The following is a 25132-nucleotide window of genomic DNA, read 5'->3' as shown; positions in this document are numbered from 1 at the left end:
TCATGCTATATTGAGTTCTGATGTTCATCATGATTTTAGGAAAGCAAAAAATTTTGGCCACAGGGAGAGATACAGCCTCTCCCTCAAATATATTGTCATGGAGCTTTGCCAAAACAGGAATTCTGTCATACAGGCTTGTTCAAAAGTTCTCCAAGTTTCTCGGTCTTTTGACCTTGGATGGAATTTCCTTCTGAAAAAGAAGCCAAGTGACTGAAACAGAAGAGAGGGAGGACTATAAGCCACATTGTGCCACATACATCCCCTTTTCCTGAGCTTGCAGGGAAGAGGGGCATTGTCCATTTCCCATGCAGAAGAAAACAGGGAAAGCAAGAAGCACTAAAACCTCATGGCATATGGCATACATGCATGTGGGCACAGATAACAGTGAATGTTAGTAGAGCATATGGTGTCAAACCAACAGACCATGGTTGGTGAGATGACTGAAGAAAATCTCACAACTTTCTGTTTCACTGAAATCCATGCTGGGAAGTTTACTTTTAGTGTCTGAACACTTTACTTTCTTTTACCCCTCTGACTAGAGGGGAGATGTAGAGGAATGTGAATTCACACCAGCTTTTCCACTGCCATTCCTATTGCATCCTGATAGGTTTTAATTAATGCTCTTTATGTTCTGAGCTTTTTGAAATGGCTTTTTAAGCACATGGCCTTCATAATGATTTTTGCCCAAACCAGATTGAGAGAAGGAAAACTAATGGAATAGACAGAAGAGATTCTCCTTCATCTCAGGCTAGGGTGGTGGCAAGCTAATTAGAACATGAACATCTACAATTTTAGTATTCTATGAGATATACAAACCCCAAGTGACTTTTTTTTTTACCTAAAAATAGACAATGAGGAAATGAGCCACTGTAACAGTTAAAAGTAAAGACAGACTGAGGCACAAAGTTCCAAGCATGATAAATTTATTGGTAAAGCATGAATTTACCAATATAGGATCTTAACTTCTCCATCAAAGTTAAAACCCAGCTATGGAGTTAACAAAAAGTTTTATACTTTTGTGGAGTACAAAAAATAAGGCTAGCATCATAAATAGAAAAATATGATTGGATGGAAATTAGGAATGAAGGCTAGCAACAACCCCCTCCTTCCCTCCTGTGACTAAAAATGTTCATCATTTTAGTCCAGTTATATGTGCAAGGACAGAGATACCAAACCAGACTTTTTTGAATAACAAACCAGACATCCTTGAAGGATAGATTGGTGGTGTAAAGATACTAGACCATACTTCCTGATGTCAGCCTGCTTACTTCAAGGGTAACAGATTTCCTTGAAACAATAATGGAACAGTGATTAACAGGAGAACTGGATTTCTAAACTTAACTCATTAAAGGGCATATACATTTATTAATTCAGTTCAGAAACAAAAAGTCATGACTTGGTCACTTAATCTTATTTTATTTTATTTTATTTTTTTTGGTGAGGCAATTGGGGTTAAGTGTCTGAGGCTGCATTTGAACTCAGGTCCTCCTGACTCCAGGGCCAGTGCTCTATCTACTGTGCCACCTAGCTGCCCCCAGTCACTTAATTTTATAAATAGGATCAATTAAAAAATACAGAATTGGGCAGCTACATGAAAGAAACAGGAAAAGAAAGGGCTTATGGAGTGGGGGAAGGGATAGGGGAGGATCAGGGCAGTAAATGAATTTTACACTCATCAGAAAAGACTCAAAAACCTTAAACTCATCAGAGTTGACTCAAGGAGGGATTAACACACACACCCAAGTGGGTGAAGTAATCTATTTAATCTGGGCAGTAAATGAGCCTAACATTCATCAGAATTGGCTCAAAGACCTCAATCTCATCAGAATTGGATCAAGGAGGGAATAACATACACAATCAAATGGAGTAATCTCTTTAACCCTGCAGGAAAATAGATGGGGAAGGGGATAAAGAGAAAGGGGCAAAAGAAGGGAGGGCAGATTAGGGGAGGGGACAGACAGAAGCAAATCTCTTTTGAAGAGGAATAGGATGAAAGAAGATGTATAATAAAATGAATATCATGGGGAAGGGAATAAGATAGAGGGAAACAGTTAACAATAGTAATTGTGAAAAAGAGAAGGGGGAAAAATTGTACAAAAAATACTTATAGCAACTCTTTATGGTGGCTAAGAATTGTGAGTTAAGGGAATGTCCATCAATTGAGAAATGACTGAAGAAGCTGTGGTATATGATTGTAGTGGAATGATATTGTGCTATAGGAAATGACAAACAGGATGATCCCAGAAAAACCTGGAAAGACTCATGAACTGATGAATAGTGAAGTGAGCAGAACTGGGAGGACATTGTGCATAGTGACAGCAGTATTATTCAATGAGCAATTGTGAATGACTTAACTACTCTCAGCAATACAAAGATCCAAGACAATCCCAAGGGACTGATGATGAAGCATACTATCCACCCCTATAGAAAGAACTGATAAAAAAAGAGTACTTGTGGATTGTACATATATAACCTGGTTGCTGTCTTGTGGAGGAGGGAGGAAAGGGAGGGAGGGAGAAAAAGTCAGAACTCTAGATCTTATGAAAATGAATGTTGAAAACTACCCTTACATGTAACTGAAAAAAATAAAATAAATATTTGTTGCAAAAAATAAATTAATTAATAGATCTTCTTGAAGCTGTTGCAATCATACGCAGGGTCTTCTTCAAATCATTAAATTTACTTATCAGTTCATGCTAACTGACTGTTACTTTAACTAAGTCAATTGTCAAACTGGACATAGTATGCTCATTCCAGTATGTCTCATATCAGTAACCAGAAGTATCTTGTAAAGATCAGATGACATAACTAATGCTTGCAAATTTTAAAATGCTACACAAATGCTAGGTGGTGATGGTTGTAGTAGTAGTAGCAGCAGCAAATACGACTAGTAATATCTAAGTATTTAAACTGGAATAATCTTCACAGTCATCTTTTGCTCATGCTCACAATCACTACAAAATGAAATGACCAATTGTTCCCAGAAGACATTTTTCTTAATTGCTTTGGGGCAACTCTGCCAAGTTCTTTGTTTAATAATCCATATAAAATCTGCAAGACAAGCAGCTATTTAGCATAATTTCCTTTTGTCTTCTGCTTTTACTTATCATTGGAATATCAATATTGATATGGTTTGGATCTTGTGAATGTCAATTCACTGGTCAGTGAGTGAAGATCACATTTAGAGTAAGAGCAGCCAACTTAAAGTTTATAGTTGGTTTTAAAGCTGCAATTGATTCTCAGGACCCTCTTTCCCTTTTTCTACCACTCCACCTTTATTGTTGGAGAAGCAGAGGGGTGCCATTCAAGACAGAGTCATTCCTTTTTTTTCTTGGGTTGCCATAACCAAAGAATTCATTACCTAATGGCAACAAATCTCTCCATAGTTAGGTTGGTAATGAGACAATGATCTGTTGCTGGGACTTTACTTGCAGACTTTACCTCTTATTAGAGCCTGAAGGAGTTAACACTCTCCAGACATGGTTTCTAGGAACCTAGGGTTACTTCATGCCATAATAGAATGTCACAGTAGGACCCTGTAAGACTATTAATCTTGTGTCTATTAAAAGCCCAGATCATTTTCACCTAAACCCTTGTTTAGCCATGTCCTTTCCATCCTTTAACTGGGTAGTTAACTATTTTGAAACTCAAGTGTAGAATTTTTTACTTATCTCTGTTGACTTTTATCTTTGGCTCCAGTTTCTTATTTACCAATTTTTCTACCCTTTAAATTCTGGAACACATTTGCATAACTCTATTTTCTCTTATCTATGCTTCTCACACAGAGGCTAGATGCAATGCATGCTAGGACTTAGAAGGGTTCAGATTGCCAACCTCTCCAACCTCTGTACCCAGCCATGTGGTTCTGTAGCAGGTCTATTGCTCTAGGGTTGCCTAACTTCTCAATGGTGAAAGTAGCTTCCCTGATTCTCACATTCTCTGATTCATGATTCCCACCCTGGGTACTCCAAGGGAAGTTACTGCTTTAGAGATTATAGAAATGATAGAAATGATTATGAGCTCAAAGTGTAAGATTGTCTCCATCAAGGTGTGTGGGGAGTAGAAAATAAAAAAGGTATCTAATGTATAAATATGAATCAGGTATGGAACAGATTATTCCCACACACAAAAAAAGAATGTTCGGGGCAGCTAGGTGGTGCAATGGATAAAGCACCGGCCCTGGATTCAGGAGGACCTGAGTTCAAATCAGCCTCAGACACTTGATACTAGCTTTGTGACCCTGGGCAAATCACTTAACCCCAATTGCCTCAAAAAAAAGGAATGTTAAGCAAAAAAGAATCATAAACTGATTAAAACAGAATCCAATGATTTATCACTACTAATACAATCCATTGGAAGGCTAACTTCACTACTAGGATAATCAGTTGGAGGCTAATAGTTATGGGTCCATAGAAAACAGTGTTTACTAGGCTGCTAGTTAGTCATTTTATCTTTCTCCTCTACACTGGCATTATCCAATCAAATAACCAAGTGGTATCCAAGGAGGCACTTCTTTTCTGGGAGCCTATACCTCTGATGCCAATACTGTCCATGACCAATCCTGCTACCACTGCTGCCATAAACACAATTGTATTGATAAAGCCTACCCTTTTCACCAGTACTTGCAGATTTCCCAGGATTTTTTGATGTTTGGAAGACCTATGTTAGAGGAAAGGATCCAGGAGTTTTATGTACAAGTTGAGTGAGTCTATGCTCCATATGGACACTGGGTCCACTGGTCCATTGACTCACCATGATGCTACTGCAGGAAAGAACCCTTCCTTCTTGCACCTCCCCACTGGAATCTCTTCTTATCTCCTCAAAAGCTGTCCCCCAAGAGACCAGCAAGCCAGAGCCACCTCTTTAACCGGGTATATCATGCCCACATCATCCCCTTTTCAAGTTTAGCAATCAATAGGAGATGGGGATTGAGGGAGGGGCATTCAATCTAGCAATGAGACATACATAGCTGAAGCTGACTGAGAGAGGATAAATGTGTATGCCCAAGTTTCTGTGTAGTCCCTTGCTGGGTGGCAGAGGACATCTCTACTTGTTCCAAAGGAGGGGTGTCTATATGCTTGACTAGAATGCTGACTTAGCATTTCTTCAGGAGAATAGCAGTAAGGGGAGAAGTGATGATAAGATGTATATTACCCAGGAGATAAAGTGAACCATGTGCTAAACTTGGAATCAGGAATAAGTGGCTTCAAATTCTAACTCTGACACAGTAGCTATGAGACCCTGGGCACTAGACCTCCCCCAGCCTCAGCTTCCTCATCTATAAAATGGGGATAATAATGCCCACAGCACTCATTTCAAAGAGTTGTTGTGAGACTCAAGAAAAATAATGTATATAATGTGATTACCCAACATTAAAGCCCTCTATACCTAACCTGTTGCTTCCTGCCTATCACTTTCATATTTTTGCTTGGTCTGAACATAACTTTTTTTTTTTTTAGTGAGGCAATTGGGGTTAAGTGACTTGCCCAAGGTCACACAGCTAGTAAGTATTAAGTGTCTGAGGCCGGATTTGAACTCAGGTACTCCTGACTCCATGGCCAGTGCTTTATCCACTACGCCACCTAGCTGCCCCCATGAACATAACTTTTTAAAAGCTTTTTTTTGATTATGCTTATCACTTCTCCTCTTCCCACCCTCCTGCCTCAGAGACTTCCTAGAACTCATTCTGGGTTTTAGCCCAAGATTCAGTTGGCAGTGAGTCCTTTTTTTTTTTTTTTTGCGTTTTGCTTTGAATAGAATTTTATTTTCCAAAATATATGTAAAAACAAATTTTAACATCAATTTTTTAAAACTTTGTGTTCCGACTTCTCTTTCTCCCTCCATTCCCACCCCCACCCACAAAAACTCAAGCAATTCAAAATAAGTTATACATGAGTAGTCATGGAAAAATTCCCATATTAGCTAATTGTGAGAGAAAACAGTCAAAAAAACCCAAAGCTTCAGATTAAGGAATTGTCAAAGAGGAAAAGAAAAAAAAATTAAATATGTTTCTATCTGTTTTCAGATACTATCAGTTCTTTCTCTGCAGATGGGCTGCAATCTTCCTAAGTCCTTCAGGGTTATATTGGATCATTGCCTTGCTGAAAATAACCACATGCTTCCCAGCGGATCATCCCCCGCTATTGCTGTTATTTTGTATACAGTTCATTTCACTCTGCTTCAATTCATGTAGGTCTTTCCAGGTTTTTCTGGTAGTATCCTGTTCATCATAACCTGTATATAGTACCTTAAGCTTGACAGAGAATTTTCTTCATAAAAGCCCAGCAAAGTAGGTACCATAATCTTAGTGAGTTCAGATACCCCATTGGATATGTCCTCTTGACATTGGAAAAAGAACACTTCTTTACTCCTCCTCCCTCTCATTGCTGCAGGCAAGGTCCAAAGTTCTCCTGTACTGAACTTTCTGGTGAATTATTGTTAATTTGTTCAGTCACCTTGGGGAGTTTGAATGGACACAAGCACTGGGGACTCTTCCTAGTTTGAGTCAAAATAAGGATACCTTCTATATTTCACTGGCTGAGAGGTAGGTATTGAGAAGAATAGACACTTGCTTGGTGTACTTTTGAGTGATATCTCTGGTCAAGAGGTTACCTTTCAGATGATTTATGTTGTGACTTTGACTATATATGCTAATGATCAGAGCTAATTGCTTTGAGGTAAATGGGTCATGATTATGTAAGAGATGCCTCTGCAATGTTTGCTGGGAAAAAAACTCCAAAAGACTCTAACACTCTACTCTCTCCCTGCTCCCTTCCTTACCCTTTCTCCTACTTTGTCCCTTCCCTGCTCCTTCTAATTTCCTTCCTTCACTTTTTACCCTGCCCTGCTCTAGGACTATGGGATACAGTATTTAGCTTTTCTGGAGCTTATCTTTCTTCAACCTTGACCCACACAGATGGAAGGGGAAAAAGGAAGACTTCTTGGTAGCCCCCCTCCCCCATCAGGGTAAGAGAATGTGGCTGTTCTCTATAAGATCATAGAATCAAAGATTTCAAATTGAAAAGAACCTTAGAATCTCTCTAGTGTTATCTTCTCATTTTGCGGATAAAAAACTGAAATTCAGAAAGACTGAATGATTTGCCCAAGAAACAGAGGCAGCAAGGGGCAGAGCCAGGATTTTTGATTCAAAATTCCACTTTTCCACAGTATATCATACTGTTCTGTCATAGTCTTCAGAAAATTATGAATGTACTCCAAAACATCTCTAATTTAATCATTTCTCATATTAATTTACCTAAACTTTTCTGCACCCTTTTTATGATTTTTTGGCCTGTGTCTAGTCTTGGCATGATGAATTTCTGAATTTACTAGCCATTTTTGTGAAACATTAACTTTTTGTTAAATGACCTCCTGCTAGGTTTAAAAATTAATATATTTGGGGCAGCTAGATGGCACAGGGGCAGCTAGATGGTGCAGTGGATAGAGCACCGGCCCTGAATTCAGGAGGACCTGAATTCAAATCCGGCCTCAGACACTTAATACTTACTAGCTGTGTGACCCTGGGCAAGTCACTTAACCCCAACTGCCTCACCAAAATAATAATAATAATAATAATAATAATAATAATAATAATAATAATAATAATAATAATAATAATAATATATTACACTTTCCTATTGACTATAATACTTGATATGACAGTGTCACAATCTGTAAAGTAGGTGGGATAAAAGCTCAGATATTCAAAGGGAAACGTAATTTCTTTGATTTACATATTCCTTCCAGTGATGTAGATTGCAATTCACCCATGTCTACACATTGTATGGAGCCTTTGTCTATATCTTCTCATAAATTCACTACTCAACATGTTAGAGGCCATCTTCATTTTCCTCTGACTGTACTTATATCTCCTCAGGATACACTGAAGGATTCAGGGTGTCCATCTGTTATTCCTCACCCTTATCACATAACCGGCCCATCCTCTCTTCCTATCATACACTCACTCAATCACATCCCTTACTCGTGTTCTTCAAAGTCCTTCACTGATTATATCTTTCAGTCTGCTCACAACCACCTATATGCCTCTCCATTGTCCTTTGTGTGATAATCATTTTCAATTTTTCAGAGACTGCTGTGTTCCATGACTTGAGGCCATATGGAAATACTGGTAGAATGTTGATATTAAAAAGATGGTCCTTTGTTTGTAGGGATATTTCAGGGTTATTGAAGGAATTTTATAGTTTCTTGAAGGTAATCTTCCCTGCTTTCCTCATACTGTTTTACAATAGCCCAACTCACTGTATTTTTGTATTAACTTTCCTAGATGTATTGTAATTGCTGCTGGTCATGCTCTAGAGGTTTTCCATCAAAGTGCATGTCATCATCTAGGCAGCAGATCCACTTGGTATTTCCTGTGTGGATTGCCAATGGTCAGACCACCCCGTTATGAGTGCTTATCTCTCTTCCAGAAGCCTCTGCAATAATCTAGGAAGTGGTGCAACCAGAACATAATTAACTATAAATACAGTAGGATCATCTGAAGGACCTCACTATCTGCATGGAATCCCTTTTAAGTTGGAATCTGTGCTGGACTTCCTTCATCACAGTGGCAAAAAGCTTTGGCAAGCATACATCTCTCTGGTTTATGCCTTTTCTGATTCATGAACAGAGAGTCATTGAACTCGGTTATTTCTGTTGTTTCATCTTACAAGAAATCACCAATGATTTTTGGTTTTTTTGTGCGTTTTTTGGGGGGGGGTTTTTGCGGGGCAATGGGGGTTAAGTGACTTGCCCAGGGTCATACAGCTAGTAAGTGTCAAGTGTCTGAGGCCGGATTTGAACTCAGGAACTCCTGAATCCAGGGCCAGTACTTTATCCACTGCGCCACCTAGCCGCCCCCATCACCAATGATTTTGATACCTGAATTAGAGACACCTCATTGGAAGAAAGACTTCAAGTGAGCATTTCATTCTACAAATGAAATGGGTTGTTTTTTTCCTTATCAACAAATAATAGGCATTAGGAATATGAATCATCAGTATTATGTGGTAGTCAAAAAAACTAATGTGATCTTGGCCTGCATTAAGAGGAGCATAGCTTTTAGAAATAGGGAAGCGATAGTGGCATTGTACACTGCCTTTGTCAGACCTCATCTGGAAAATTGTGTTCAGTTCTGGGTACTGCAGTCAATAGTGTCAGATACTGTAGAGAGGTCAAGGGGAATAAAGAAAGAAAAGACTGTCACATTTGGTTGTTAATAGATCACTGGTACTCTTGGAGAGGTTTTAGTTTCAGTTAAATGATGAGGTTGAAAGTCAGTTTGCAAAGTTAATGGGAAACGAAGAAAAGAGGCAACAAACATAAATAGCTAAATACTTGTCTGTGAAAGAGAAGAAAGACATAAGACAATATCTTGAGGTGATGGTAGGGTCTAGTTAAGAATGTGAGAGAACTGGGCATGTTTGATTAGTAGGGAAGAGATGAGAGGATAGAACGAGATAGAAAATTAGGGAAAGATAGGGGGTGATTGACAGTGTAGTCTGCCAGATAAAAGGGAAGGGAAGAAGACTGGGGCAAAAGTAGAGGGGCTAGTGGTTATAAGGAGAAGGGTGGCCTCTTTGAGATGAGAGTAAAGGAGGAGAAAATGGGGATGCTGTTGAGGTGGTGTAGAGGTGGGGAGAAAAGAGCCTTTGCCACAGATGATTTTTTTTTCAGTGAAATATGTGTCAAGGTCCCCCACTGAGATGGAGGGACAAGATGGGGCAAAGGTGACTTGAGAAGAGAAAAAAATTAACAAATTATGAAAATCGATTAAAAATATCCTTGATCTCTCCCATGTTGTTGCCCCCCCTACACACACACACACACACACACAAATGCCTAGTGGTATCAGTGTAATGGAATCCTCTGCCACTGAATTTCCACAACCACAGAATTAAAGGAAAGTGCCAGAGAAAAATCCTATTGCTTGAATTCAATGCCACCTGCACCCTCTTCTACAGTACCTGAAGTTTCTCTAAGTTCTGGTTTAAAGTTGATGTCCTTGCTGGCCTCTTCAACCAACTTTCTAGGTCAATAATGTTAGTAGTGGGGCAGCTAGGTGGCGCAGTGTATAGAGCACCAGCCCTATAGTCAGGAGTACCTGAGTTCAAATCGGGCCTCAGACACTTAACACTTGCTAGCCGTGTGACCCTGGACAAGTCACTTAACTCCAATTGCCTCACTAAAAAAAAAATAATAATAATGTTAGTAGTTATATGTTAATCACATTAAGTGAAGCTCCTCTTTGGTGAACCTCCCCAAGTAAAAACTAACCCAAAGTCCTGGGAAAATGATTATACATGTTACATATACAGTTATAGGCAGATACAGTCACCAGTCACCATAAGAGAAGGATCATTACTCAACAAGGAAGATAAACGTGATGATCATGATAGCTAGCATTTACATAGTGCTTGAAGGTTTGCAAAGTACTCATTTGATCCTCACAGTGACCTCTCATTGTAGATATTATTATTTCCATTTTATAGATTAAGAAACTGAGGCAGATGGTTTTGATGACTCACTCAGTGTCAGACACTTTGGAAGTATTTGAACTCAGATCTTCCTTACTTCAAGACCAGTGCTCTATGCACTACATCCCCTCCCTATAATAACTTAACTTTGCTTCCTTTTGTTGACATTAGGTACAAAGATCCTGTATTTCCCCTGCTGCCTGTCAAGACAAGTCTGTGGGACCATGAGGCTGAGGTTAGCTTGTCGGCTCCTTCAGTCACTGTGGGACTCTCCAGCCTTCTATAGGCCTCTCCGCTATGTGAGCACAGGGCTGCTGAGGCTTCAGAAGACCTTCCCCGACTTTGAAGCCATTCACCAAGGAAAGCAGGCAATGCCAGAGTATTTTAATTTTGCCAGTGACGTGCTAGACGTGTGGAGTCAGATGGAGAAGGTAAAGTTGGGGGATTTTGACAGATACCACCCTAATGGTGTTTGCCTTAGACCCTAAGCCCTAAGGACAAGGGAAGAACTGTGCTGAGAAGATCATTTTCTTTTGCTACCTTGAGCTGTTCACAGATAGTAGGGGGCCAGAAAAGGAAATTGTCCTTGACCTTCAAAGCATTAAAATCATCCATCCTACTTAGTATTCAAGGTTTGTGCACTGGTGATGTCAATCTGCTCTTTGGATAAGACCTAGCAGAGAACATAGGCCCTTTCTTCTCTGACATTGAGGGACCAAGTGTTAGATGCCATGACACAGATAATTGTAGGCAAGGGCAGTTTTCTTAAGCAGTGGAAGAATTGTCAGTTTTCATCACTGCTTACTCCTCTAATTCTTGTGGGAGGGGTCAATATGCATGACACACAACTTCCAAAGGACTCAAACCCATCTGGCCTTGGGCCCACTCTCTCCTCCCTTCAGTTATATACCTCTTCCCTCTTCTTCACCATGACCATGCCCTTCCTTCTTCAAGCTCCTTTGAAGGCATTATTTGGAGGCAATGGAAAATAGATTTTGAACTCAAAGGGTCCTTAGCGGCTCTCTAGTCTAACTCCTTCATTTTATAGAGGAAGAACGTGAGTCCCAAACAGGCTATGTAATTGGTAGTTAGTATTGGAGCCAGGATTCAAACCCAGGACTTCCAACCCAAATAAACACCTACCCATATATCCTACCCAGTATATTGTGTGGTGCTGTGGGGAGAGGAAACAAAACTAATAGGATCAAGTCACCAAGAAGTTATTAAGCATCTACCATGTACCAGGCATAGTGCTAAGTATCAGAGAAACAAAGGCAAAGAAGAGTCCCTGCTCTCAAGAAGATCACAGTCTAAAGGGGAACACAACTTGCAAATAGCTATGTACAAACAAGCTATAGACAGGATAAATCAGAGATAATTAGTAGAGCAAAGACACTGGAAATAAGTGGAATTGGGAGAGATTTCCTCTAGAAGGCGAGATTTTAGCCAGAAGGAACCAGGGAGGCCAAGAGATGGCTATGAGGGGGAAGAGAATTCCAAGCATGGGGGACCACCAATGAAAATGTTTGGAGACAGGGGGCAGCTAGGTGGCACAGTGGATAAAGCACCAGCCCTGGATTCAGAAGGACCTGACTTCAAATCTGGCCTCAGACACTTGACACTTACTAGCTGTGTGACCCTGGGCAAGTCACTTAATCCTCATTGCCCTGCAAAAAAGAAAGAAAGAAAGAAAGAAAGAAAGAAAGAAAGAAAGAAAGAAAGAAAGAAAGAAAGAAAGAAAGAAAGAAAGAAAGAAAGGAAGGAAGGAAGGAAGAAAGGAAGAAAGAAAGGAAGAAAGAAAGGAAGGAAGGAAGGAAGGAAGGAAGGAAGGAAGGAAGGAAGGAAGGAAGGAAGGAAGGAAGGAAGGAAGGAAGGAAGGAAGGAAGGAAGGAAGGAAGGAAGGAAGGAAATGTTTGGAGTCAGGAGATAGAGAATCTTGTTAGAACATCAAGGAGGTGAGCATAGTCAGACCACAGATTGGGGAGGGTGGGAATTAAGGTAAAAGAAGGCAGGAAAGGTATGAGGGGATCAAGGCTTTGAATGATAAACAGAGGGTTTTGTATTTGATTCCAGAGGCAGTAGGGAGTCACTGGAGTTCACTGGATTAGGGAGGCACATGGTCAAATCTGTTCTTTAGGAAGATTAGTCTGACAGTAAGAGACTAGGAGTCTGATTAATTTTATTAACGTCGAGTTGGGTGGAAAGGGGAAAGGAAGAGAATTGATTTCCCCCCCCAGGATTTCGATCTATACATTTAAGGGACCAGAGGAAGACAACTCTTAGTACTCCAATGAAGCATAGAATTACTAGCTGATGTCATAGTTTGGGCCTTAGGATGTGGTCGATTTCCTTTGCAGTCCACTTATCTGCTGGTGGGAAGAGGAGGAAGGCCCACAGAAGGCCACAGTTTACTAGTGTGAGATTCAAAATTGGATATACGAGCATTAAACTCCCCCTTTTAACTTTTCCCATATATATATATATATCCCAGACCACTAAGAAAAAGAAGCCTCTGAACTTTAATCTGTGAGGGATTAGTTTTTATTGCTTGGGAATTAATTAGATAACAAAAGGTGATGCCAATTATGGAAATAGGGAAGTAGAAATACAAATGAATAATCTTAGATCTAAGCTTAGTCTATTTTCCTTTATAAAACTCACCAAAGGGGCAGCCCCTCACTAGACACAAAAGGGATAAAACTTGAGCAAAAGTATAGTGATCACCCAAGCAATTCCTACAGTATCTGGGGCCCCACGAAGCAAGTCCTCAAATCTATGGTGCATTAATGAGGGCATTTCTAAGGGCTAGTTGCTGAGTGGGCCTCAATACCTCTTGGTAAAGTTTTACCTAGGGTTCCCAACTTAAACCTGACACCACAAGATAAAGGCTACTTTTGGCTAATAGATGGTGTTATCTTTCTATCCCTTGTCATTACCCAGGCTGGAAAACGGTCCCCAAATCCTGCTCTCTGGTGGGTTGATGGTCAGGGAGATGAGGTAAAATGGAATTATGAAGAGCTGGGCATCCAATCCAGGAAAGCAGCCAATGTTTTGTCCAGAGTATGCAACCTGCGGCCAGGGGATCGATTGCTGGTAATTCTCCCCAGGATACCTGAATGGTGGTTGGTGAACGTGGCTTGTATGAGAACAGGTCAGTGGCTGGTTCCCTCTAACTTGTGACAGATTGAAGGACTAGTCATCCTAAGTATGCTACAAGGTGGGGAGTTAGGGGAAAAGTAGAATGTGTTAGATTAGAGCAGGAGAAGTAATTCGTTGTACTCACTCCCTTATCCTGAGCAATGACTGAGACTTTCTAGAAAACGAGGATGTGTATATACACATGCATATAGTATATATACACATAAATGTATGTGTGAATATGTATGTATGGCATTGATAATGATAAATATCATAATAAAGTCTTACTCTGACTTCATTGGGTTTGCACTTTCCCTGGGCTTCTTCTTTTAGGATGGTGAAGCTACAACTGGGATTATTACCCACACTAATATTCAATATGCTTCTCAGTAATAATCCTCTTTGTATATATACATGTTCATTTTCTTGAGGTTGATGCTCTTTTCTTTTGTTCACTTCATTATCTCTTCCCAAGGATTCCCACTTCCCCAAAAGAACCTTCCCTTATAGCAATAAATAAGGTGAAGAAAAATAAATCAACACATTGACCATGCAGTGCTACCATGCATGGTCAGGTTCAGGAATACTAGAAGTCTAGTGAAAGGAAATGGAGAGCTCACAAGACAGTAAAGAAAGCTGACTTTATTGAATGCAGATATTAACAAAATGAAGGAGCAGTCAGAGAGAAGAGAAATGGAACAGTCCACTGGGATCCTGGATGGAATTGGGCACTTTATTAGGGTCCAAGACTGAATGGAGAACCCTCACTACAAAACAATAAAGCCTGGTGGATTTTTATAGGGTTCTTATCTAGGTCTAGCAGGACTAAGCATTGTGGGGAGGAAATGGAGAGTCTTGTTTAGTAATATCAGTAAGGAGAATAAAATACAAAACCAGGTTCTCTATTTATACAGCCTTGTAGCTGTTTCCTTGGTTCCTTTTCTGTGGAGCAGATGTTCCTCCCAAACTCACAGTGCTCAAGTTTATCTAAATCCTCTGTGATAGCTAGTTCACTGGGCTGACACTCCCAAATTATAGAAATCTGGGACTTTCTGAGTGTAATAAAATGTAGTTTTTCCCTATCCCTGCATTGTTGATTGTATGGTTGGCAGTAGTACTTACCAATGTATCCTCAGATAGTTTTTGTTACAATCTTCACAACAACCCTGGGAGGTAGATGCCATTATCATCCCTATATTCAGGGAACTGAAATAGATTGAGATTAAGTGACTTGCTCAGGATCATGTGGCTAGTAAATGTCTGGGGCTGTATTTGACCTCAGATTTTACTGACTCTAGGCACAGTGCTCTATCCACTGCTTCTTCTAGCATAATCTGGGTGAACAAATAGATAGACAAACAGACAGATATATGTATGGGTTTGCTATCTTTGATCTCTCCAAATGTAGAAGAGAATTTTCATCTTTTAATTCAGAAATAAAAAAGTATGAGTGCAATTACTCCAGTCCTCTAAACAGTGACCTACAATTATTTTATGTATTCTGCAGCTATTTATCTGGCTTGATAGTTTCACACTAACAATATCTAAGGACTATAGTGTATAATAACCCGGTAACATTTAATGATTTATTTGGTTCACCCCAATTGTCAGTTCATAATTAATCATTCCACACATATTAATTGCTTTCCTTTTGTGCGTGTCACCTGAAGAATACAACATGAATATATGTTTCACCCAAAAGACACTGAAATCTCCCACAGTGTTCAGAAAAATTCTCTTAACATAGATCTCACTGAATGAACAAAATGGCCATTCTACTCTTCAGAGCAGATACTCAGAGAGGTGAGTTGATCACTTCCTAAACAATAATGTGATTTGGAAGGGGAAGAAAAGTTTCAGGCCCAGGACAGGAAAAAAAATGGTTTATGGTAAATTATACTTTAAGAAATGAAGGAGACCCCCTCCCCCCCCAAAAAAAAAGAAAGAAATGAGAGAGAACTCAGCAGGCAGAGTCTCTGAAGGCTTAAACAAAATAACTAAACTGTATCAACCCCTCAATTTTCAACAAATGCAATATCTCTGCAAGGAAGATTAAGTTAGATTGCACACAGTTTGCAGACCAGGAAACTGATAGAGCCACAACTTAGTGCAAAATTAGATCTGACTTCTCCACTGCTCATAAAGGAATCTTTGTTGTTGTTGTTGTTTTCATAAAGGAATTTTGAAGCTAATTGTCATTGTCTTTGATACTGACACTTCTTTGGATATTCTGGCCAAATCTTCAAGAGGCTTTCTATTTCCCCACATAAGGAGGATGAGGAGAAATAGAGAGCAGATTTTATGCAGAAAGAGGCAAAAAATCACATATTTCTTCTTCCACAAGAAAGAAGAAATATATACATTCAGGAGGACCTGAGTTCAAATCCAGCCTCAGACACTTGACACTTACTAGCTGTGTGACCCTGAGCAAGTCTTTTAACCCTCATTGCCCCACCAAAGAGAGAGAGAGAGAGAGAGAGAGAGAGGAGATTGAGCAGTGTTACCAAGAGTCAACTATGGTTTCTCATAGACAAAATTAAAGGGATAGTAACTCTTAACCCCTTTGAAGTCAGAGTAAACCAATAACCACAGGAGGCTACCACAGTTAAGTAAAAGCTTATCTTGTACACATGCTAGCTTTCTTGAGTTATGGTAATCTCAGTCATTTTTCTGGGGATTCCTAGTCATCCCACTGCTGCCACCATATTGTCATGGGAGTTTTTCATCTTAGATTCCATGAGACCCCAAGAAGAATCTCACCCATCATAAAGTCTGTATGATTTAAAGGAAGGAGCCAGATTGCAAGGAAAAGAACTTTATTGGTATGATAAGGAAACTCACTTAGACTAGTAGTGGTTTAAACTAGGAGTATAGATTGAGTTTTTGTTATTTTTTACTTTTACTTAGAGTACATAGATAATCAGTAACATTCTGCAACAAAACAGAAATAGGGAATATGTGTTCTCAGTGGTCTCAATAATTGCCAAAGATCTGGTTTGTTCCAGTGGAATAATAATTTCTCTGTAGTTAATCTTATCAGATTAATATCTTATCATAGTATCCTGTGTTAGTAGGAAATCTCTAAGATAGTGGAGACCTCCTTCAAGATAGGATCAGCCAGCTTCATCCTTTTACTGAAAGTAAGGAGAATAAAATACAAACCCAGGTTCTCTATTTATACAACCTTGTGGCTGTTTCCTTGGTTCCTTTCTTGTGGAGCAGATGTTCCTCCCAAACTCACAGTGCTCAAGTTCATCTAAATCCTCCATAATAGCTAGCTCACTGGGCTGACACCCTCAAATCCTAGAAATCTGGGATTTTCTTAGATTCCATTGTTATCATATCTGATCTGGGCACAGATCCTAATTTAGGACCAAGACAGTTTGTGAAGACTTTGACAGCCCAGCATGAGTTCTTGCAAGTCCTATCAAAATGGAAAAGTTTCAAGTAGATGCCTATAACCAATAGGCCTGGGTATGGGTATCCTCCAAAACCCAGCCTAACTTAGTTTAGAAAGTTCCCTGAGTGCTTAACTGTTTTATTATATTAGCTATAACAACTTCCCAGGACCATATATAAAGGTAGAAGGCATTGCAGGGTTTATTTCAATTGATCCATCCATCAAAAAAGCATTTATTGAGCGTGTGATATGTGCCAGTCACTATGCTAGTCACTTTGTATCCAAAAACAAAAGTGAAATGAGCCTAACCCATGAGGAGTTTACAATCTAGACAGAGGAGACTATATGTGTGCATGTGTGTATGTGTGTTTGTATGTGTAAATTCATATGTGCATGTGTGTGCATTGTGTGTTTTTATGTATTGAACACTATATATGTGTACATGTCTATGTATGTATGTCTGTGTGCATTTGTATGTATGTGTGTATACCCACACATTTATATACATATATACACAAATATATGCATATGTGTGTGTATATATGTTGTGTCTACAAGAATAAAGAACACAATTCCAAAAACAATATGCATGTATGCATGTATAGTCACTTTGTGTGCGATAGTATGTATAGTAGAGAGTAGCTAGGTGACCCAGTGGGTATAGTGCCAGGTCTAGAGTTAGGAAGACTCATCTTCCTGAGTTCAAATCTGTCCTCAGACACTTAACTTGCTATGTGACTCTGGGAGAGTGACAGTCCTGTTTGTCTCAGTTTCCTCATCTGTAAAATAAGCTAGAGAAGGAAATGGCAAACCACTCCAGTATCTCTACCAAGAAAACCCCAAATGGGGTCATGAAGAAATGGATGCAACTGAACAAAAACAATGAAATGTATGTATAGTATATATATGTGTGTGTGTGTGTGTGTGTGTGTGTGTGTACATAGATATGTATATAGAGAGAAAATGTCCCCAAAGTTACCATTACATAAAATAGTTCAAGTTCCACCTTCTATATAAATTCTTTCCTGATCCTCCCAGACATTAGCACCATTAGAAATAGAATGGTCCTACCACCTAGGGAGATCAAGCAAAAGTTTATATAGAAAGGGTCACGATAAGAGTCTTGATGGAAAAGAGTGATACTGAGACACAGGTCGGGTGAGTCTGAATTTCAGGCAGTGCAAATGCACAGAGATGGAGTCCTGTTTATAATGAACAGTATGCAGGCCAGTTTGGGTGGAGAGTCAAATGTATCAAAGTATTTTGTGTATCAAAGGATGAGCTAGATAATAAGGCTGGAAAGAAAAGGTGAAATCAGGCTGTTAATGGTTTCAGATGTCAAAACAGAGGAGTTTGCTTTTTGTTCCTGGAATTAATGGGAAGACACTAAAAACTTATTGAGGAGGGAGTGACAAAGCCAGAGGTATGATTTGGTAGCTGCTCGGAGGGTAGATTAGAGCTGAGATTTGCACCAGCAGAATATGTACATTAATGAAATCTTGAGTCTGTGATTTATGATTAGTATGGGTGTGGTGTCAACTGAATTCTGAACAAAGCCACTTTCTAGGAAGGAGGGAGTGTTGATGGAAGGTTGCTGATATTTTGGTACTCTTAGCACTCAACATTATTCAAAATGGGAAAATAAGAGTATAATTGTTTTAGTTATTGTTCAGTCATGTCCAATTCTTCATGACCCCTTTTGGGTTTTGGGTTTTTTTGGTTTGAGCTTTTTTTTCTGTTTTTTGTTTTGGGGATTTTGCGGTGGGGTTGGACAAAGTAGTTTGCCATTTCCTTCTCTAGCTCATTTTACAGAGGCAAACAGGGTTAAGTGACTTACCTGAGGTCACGTAGCTAGGAAGTGTTTGAGGAGAGATTTGAACTCATGAAAAGGAGTCTCCCTGACCATTTTCTAACCATTTGGGCACCTAGCTGCCCCAAGAATTTATATGGTCTGTATTATGTGTCAGGCACTGTGCTATAAGCATTTTACAATTATTGTCTCATTTGATCCTTAAAACAACATTAGGGGAAGCTAGATGGCACAGTGGATAGAGCATCAGTCCTGGATTCAGGAGGTCCTGAGTTCAAATCCAGCCTCAGACACTTGACACTTACTAGCTGTGTGACCCTAAGCAAGTCACTTAACCCCAATTGCCTCACCAAAAAACAAACAAACAAACAACATTAAGGGGTGGGTGGTATCATTATCCCAATGTCATAGATGAGGAAACTGGGACAAGTATAGCGGTTACCTGACTTGCCTAGGATCACATAGCTAGTCAATGTCTGAGGCTGGATTTGAACTCAGATCTTCCTTACTTCCAGGCCAGTTGTTCTATCTACCATGTTGCCCAGCTACCTCAAATGAAAATATAAATTCCTATAGAGGTTTGATATCATGCCAAGTGTTAGAATGCACCAGAATGTCTTCCAAATCTCTATTGGCATTTAGGAACATAAGAATTAGATCTAGAAACAAATTTAGGGATGATTTAGTACAACTATTTCATTCTATAGAAGAGAAAATTGGATCTTAGAAAAGGGGAAATAACTTGATCAATATCACTCAGTAAATCACAGAATTAGGATTTAGACTCAAGTCTTCTGACTTCAAACCCAGTGCTGTCCAAACTACACCATGATGCTCTTTTGGTTCACTGTGGATTAAGATGATTAGTTTTCTAAATTATCATTGTTTTCTTCCATTTTTTTCAGGGGTTGTCATCATTCCTGGAGTTTCTCAGCTAACAGTAAAGGACGTTCAGTATCGACTGCAGGCATCTGGTGCCAAGGCCATCATTACTAATGACTCCTTAGCACCTCAGGTGGACACCATTGGTACTGACTGTCCTTCCCTCCGAACAAAAGTTCTTGTCTCCAGCAGTAGCCGGCCTGGCTGGCTGAACTTCAGAGAACTATGCCGGTGAGTTGTGACCCTTTGTGGAGAGTAATCTGACCCCCTAATGAAAACAACCAAGAAAAAAAGGAAGGAAGGAAGGAAGGAAGGAAGGAAGGAAGGAAGGAAGGAAGGAAGGAAGGAAGGAAGGAAGGAAGGAAGGAAGGAAGGGTAAGGGGCTAAAATTCTAGCTGGTCTGTCTAAAATATCTAATGAGTGGTCGCCAATAAATTATAAGCTTTAGCAAGAGTTAGACTTTTAAGCATTTATTAAGGAGAATAAGAATTTGGTGAAGAGAGAGAAAAGCCTAGATTCATCTATCAAAGGGAGAGCGCATTTCTAGCTCCACTCTCCACCAGCCTCCTAAAGAAAGAGAGCGAGAGCACCACCCTCACCCCCTCTTCCTCCCACAAGGAAACGTCACTTCCTGATGCCAAAGAGCCTCATGTCTTGCCCTCAGACACCTTCTCCTCATGGTGGAGCGTCCTGCAGTAAGTCTCCAGCAGGTGGCGTCATTCCAATCATTACAGAAGGAAGGAGGGAAGGAAGGAGGAAAGGACAGGGGGAGGGGAGGAGAGGAAAAGAAAATGAGGACAAGATAAGGACTATCTTTTATAGCTTAGAATGTTAAAACCAGAAAGGATTTTAGAGACCATTTAGTCCAAACATCTTTCTCCAAACCCTCCCCTCACCATGCTCACCTGTATTGTAGATAGAAAGCACAGAGAGAAGAAATTCTAATCGGGCAAGTAGACTTGTCCAAGGCCATAGGACTACTTCTCAGCAGAACTAAATCCCTCAATGAAAACTGTTGTTTAAGCTTGCTAAAACTGAGAAAGATGTGATATGTATGGGCATAGCCAACAATTCAATTTAATTCAATAATCTGTTGTCAATTGTCAATTATGTGCCAACCACTAAGTATTCAGAGACACACCTCACCCACACCCCCATAAAAAGTGTCCCTGACCTCAGGATTCTTATATTCTACTGGAGGAAAAGTCTCTTCAAAGATGTGACCTTTGCCTTGAAGGAAGCTAGGTTTTCTAAGAGGTAGGGGTGAAAAGGGAGAGTAGTTCATGCTTGGCAGTCTATGCACAGACCCAGAGATGGGTAATGGGATGCCTTCCATGAGGAACATGGAAGCATGAACAAGCAGGATTTTATAGATATATTGAGAATCTGCAAGAGAATAATGCATAATTGGCCTCACAAATGTTTTTAAAAGTGCCATCTGTCAAATATACAAAAACTCAGGCCAACTAGGTTTGTAAATCACAATGGATCATTTTACTCAGGGTCATGGAATTGCAATTTAGGGCATCACCACAATCTTTCCAGACAGGGATGCCCAGAGAGGGGAATTACAATAAAGGTTATATAAACTCAGGAGGGATGGATAGGTAGGTAGATGGAATAGTAGGTAAAACCACAGAATTGGTTTAAGCCACCTCTAACCAGCAGAGGCAAACCATAGGCAAGGCCCCAAGCCAAGGCCCCCTGTAGCATCAACAGAGCAGCAGAACTGTAGGAAGGGCATCTTGATAAGAGATTAAAAGAACCAAGTTGCAGCCTTGGATCTATCTCTGCCCAGGGGCAGGGGCAGTTAGAAACAGCAGGGTAGGGAGCCAGAGTTTCCCAGGGGTTGACACATCCAGTATTTCCTAGTCTTTTCCATAATTAGCCTTTTCTTAATTATAATTACCTCTACTTGGAAGGATATCAGAAGCCTAAAGAAATAGAAAGTAAGTTTCCTGAAAGCAAGGACTATTTCTTTTTTTTTTTACTTATAGGCTTTCTGTCCCTCCTTTCTAGCATAGTATTTTGCATACAATAGGCACTTAATAAATATTTTTAACTGAATTGAGATACCATGGCAGTGCTGTTTTCAAATTTCTATAAAATGCTGTACTGGGAGGGAGGAGTCAGGGAGAGGAATTTGGTTTAGGTCCCATTTTTTTTATTTTTTATTTCTTAGAGGCTTTTTGTTTTTATAGCACAGCTAATTCCTAATACACCTCTCACCCACTGAACCCTCTCTGGTAACAAAGGAAAACAGTTTAAGCCAAATGAACCAGCAATGACTATTGTCTGACAGTATATACAATGTTCCACACCTGTAGTCTCCCTCTCTACTGAAAGGAGGAAGATATAATTTCCTTATCTGTTCTTGGAAATCAAGATTCGTCCTTACAATTAGTCAGGGTTCAGTTGCTTTCAGCATTACTTTTATTTGCATTATTGTAGTCATTGTATATATTGTTTTCCTGGTTCTATTTATTCAGAAGACTTCCCATGTTTTTTTCTAAATTCCACATATTAAGTTACATTTGCATCATAATATTTCATTAGATTCATATACTACATGATAAAATGGGACAAATGGAGAAAATATTGATACAGTGTTTTGAGAACCTTAAAGCACTACATAATGCTATTAATTATTGTTGTTGTTGTTGTTGTTATTGGTTTAGTCATTCCCTAATTTATAGGCATCTACTTTATTTTTAATCTTTTGTTACCACAAAAAGTGTTTATATACACATATATAATTATGCATGCACACAGATAATATATACACACATATATAATATATGCACATATAATATAGCTACATTCTTTTATCCAAAGATTACACTACTAGTCATATACGTCAAAGAAGTTAAAGATAGAAATAAATACCTAAAATGTTTTAATATATGTTTTATATATAAAATATATTTATATTGTTATACAAAATTTAATAATCTAGATACAAATGAAATTGTTAGTGAATATATAAACCACTTGGATTTGATGGAGCTGCCTTATTATACAAAAAAATCCTATGAAAACTTGGATTAGCAAGATCAAAATGCTCTTTAACTGAACCCAGACAATATTAAAGTGGGTGTCAAGCAAACCCCGGAGTTATTTGGGTTGTTGCATACCATTTGCCTCTCCAAATATCTGGGAGTTTATAGCTAGCAGATAAGCTCCTATTTAATGTGACTTCTTTCCCCAGAATAATTGGTAGTTTTTATGGCTCTCTAATGAACACCTTCATCTGCTGGAGCCATTCTGTTTTCCTCCACAATACTTATAAAAACATCTGAGTTATCTGTGACAACCCCTTTTGAATTATATACTCTTGTCATATTGTTTTCAAGTTTGAACTATTAAACTGATTTGTATGTCATATACTTTTGTCATATTGTTTGCTTTTCAATTGAACTGTCAAACTGATTGTATCATGCTAATGGAACTGAGGAAATCCTGTACTAACAAGCCAGGAAAAACTGAAAGTTAATCAATCTGGATCTGATTTACCAATAAAGATTTAAAACTTTGGATGACCAAGGTCTGTAACCAATGAACAAAGAAGGTTTAAAAACTTTCACTCATAAAGTAATCTTGAGCTCTTTCTTTGGAAGGAGTATCCACATATACATGCCTACCTACTAATGGGAGAAATAAACTGGAGCTGTTTTTCCTAATTGTTCTTTACTGTTTTGTAAATTTCTCACTGTTTTCTATAGAGAGCAGTTATGAGAAATAGTTTTCAACAATATCATAAAATTTCTATTTTATGGGAAAATATAACCTATATATACCAAAATATTTATAGCACCACTTTATATGATAGAAAAGAGTTAGAACCAAATTTTGTGCCCATCAACTGGGGAATGGCAAAACAAATTGTGGTCCATAAATATAAAGGAATATCTCAATGCCATAAGAAATGATGAATAGGAAGAATTTGGAGAAGCATGCAAATACTCATATGAACTGATACAGAATAAAGTAAGCAGACCCAAGAAAACAACAAATACCATGATGAAAATAATGTACATGGAAAGAACAAAACCCCAAGAATGAATATCATGACATTGTAATGACCAAACTAGCCTCCAGAAAAGAGATGAGAAAATATATCTCCCCCCTTTGCTTGCACAGAGTTGTAGACCATGGTTGTGAAATATTATAACATATAATGTCAGACTTAATTGATGTGGTAGTTAATTTCACTAAACTGCTTTTTTCCCCCTATTTTCTTTTTATTCTTTACTACAAGGGATGAATTACTGGGTAGAGAATGGACAAAGGATATATTTGAAAATGAAGATGATAGTAAAACAAAATATACCAACACAAACTAAAACTTTATGAAAGAAAAATATTGGATGGAGTAATGAATAGTAAGAAAGAAGATTGGCGTGAAATTGTCAGCATTCCCTGAAAAATAATTTAATCTATCTATCCAGAGAGTCAATATGTCCCCTCTACAGCCAAAATTAAACTTGGAGATTTTTTTTTCAATACTAAGAATTTATGAATTTATCCTACTTTGGGAGCAAATATAAATCTTGTCAAATTTTCACTTTTAAGATACAGTTCAGTCTATTGTTGACTGGATGCTCAAGGCTCTTCTGGTAACAGCAACCTCTAGTCAAAAGAGGGATGGAATTTCTACATCTGGCCTGTTCACATGAAAAGCTGGGGGTGGAAACTTCTACCTAAAGGGAGGGTCTTAGGGTTGAACAGAAATCTGATCTAGCCTTAGGAAATTAAGTGACCTTTCAGGGAAAACATGGTTATGTTTTAGGTTTATATTACAAAGCACCCAGAGCTAAAATTCTCCAATGTTTGTGTGACATACTTTTAAATGAACCAAGAGAAGAGGGGAGGATTAGGGTGATTTGCAAAAATATATGTGTATGGGGGGCAGCAAGGTGGTGTAGTGGATAAAGCACCGGCCCTGGATTCAGGAAGACCTGAGTTCAAATCCGACCTTAGACACTTGACACTTAACTAGCTGTGTGAGCCTGGGCAAGTCACTTAACCCCCATTGCCTAGAAAAAAAAAACAACAAAAAAGAAAACAAACAAACAAAAATATATGTGTATGTTCTTGTTTTTAGAGTGGCACCTGAAGAACACAACTGTGTGAGGACTAGGAGTCAAGACCCATTGGTTATTTTCTTCACTAGTGGTACCACAGGTTCACCCAAGATGCTGGAACACACCCAAGTCAGCTATGGATTGGGCTTTTCAACCTGTGCAAGGTATAGAGGGGGATGTATTGGCAGCTGAATATCAGGGTAGCAATAATACCATTGATAATTGAATATATTGACAGTTGAAATAATCAGTTTTTTGGTAGGTCAACAATTTTGTGGTAGAATGGGGAAAAAAGAAAAACAAAACAAAGCATAGACTTGGAAGTGGGGAAACCTGGGTTTAT

The 25132-nt window shown here is 39.0% G+C and overlaps 1 protein-coding gene across 3 annotated transcripts in view; it reads left to right on the top strand.

Moving 5' to 3' along the window:
• Positions 1-6454: 6454 nt before the first annotated feature.
• Positions 6455-25132, top strand: part of ACSM5 (acyl-CoA synthetase medium chain family member 5) — a 40326-nt gene continuing 21648 nt past the window's right edge. The window contains exons 1-6 of one of the 3 annotated variants that reach the window (XM_043979605.1): positions 6466-6544; positions 6854-6966; positions 10647-10906; positions 13416-13626; positions 19729-19936; positions 24810-24953. In XM_043979605.1, coding sequence (XP_043835540.1) covers positions 10700-10906; positions 13416-13626; positions 19729-19936; positions 24810-24953 — 770 coding nt within the window. In that variant the 5' untranslated portion in view covers positions 6466-6544; positions 6854-6966; positions 10647-10699. Of the gene's footprint in view, positions 6545-6853; positions 6967-10646; positions 10907-13415; positions 13627-19728; positions 19941-24809; positions 24954-25132 lie in introns of those variants that run through there. The other 2 variants (XM_043979606.1, XM_043979607.1) reach the window with 2 other exon arrangements.

Source organism: Dromiciops gliroides, chromosome 1 (genome assembly GCF_019393635.1).
Source record: "Dromiciops gliroides isolate mDroGli1 chromosome 1, mDroGli1.pri, whole genome shotgun sequence".
Classification (NCBI taxonomy): domain Eukaryota; kingdom Metazoa; phylum Chordata; class Mammalia; order Microbiotheria; family Microbiotheriidae; genus Dromiciops; species Dromiciops gliroides.
Note: the sequence above shows the minus strand (reverse complement) of the source record. Positions and strands in the feature narration are given on the sequence as shown.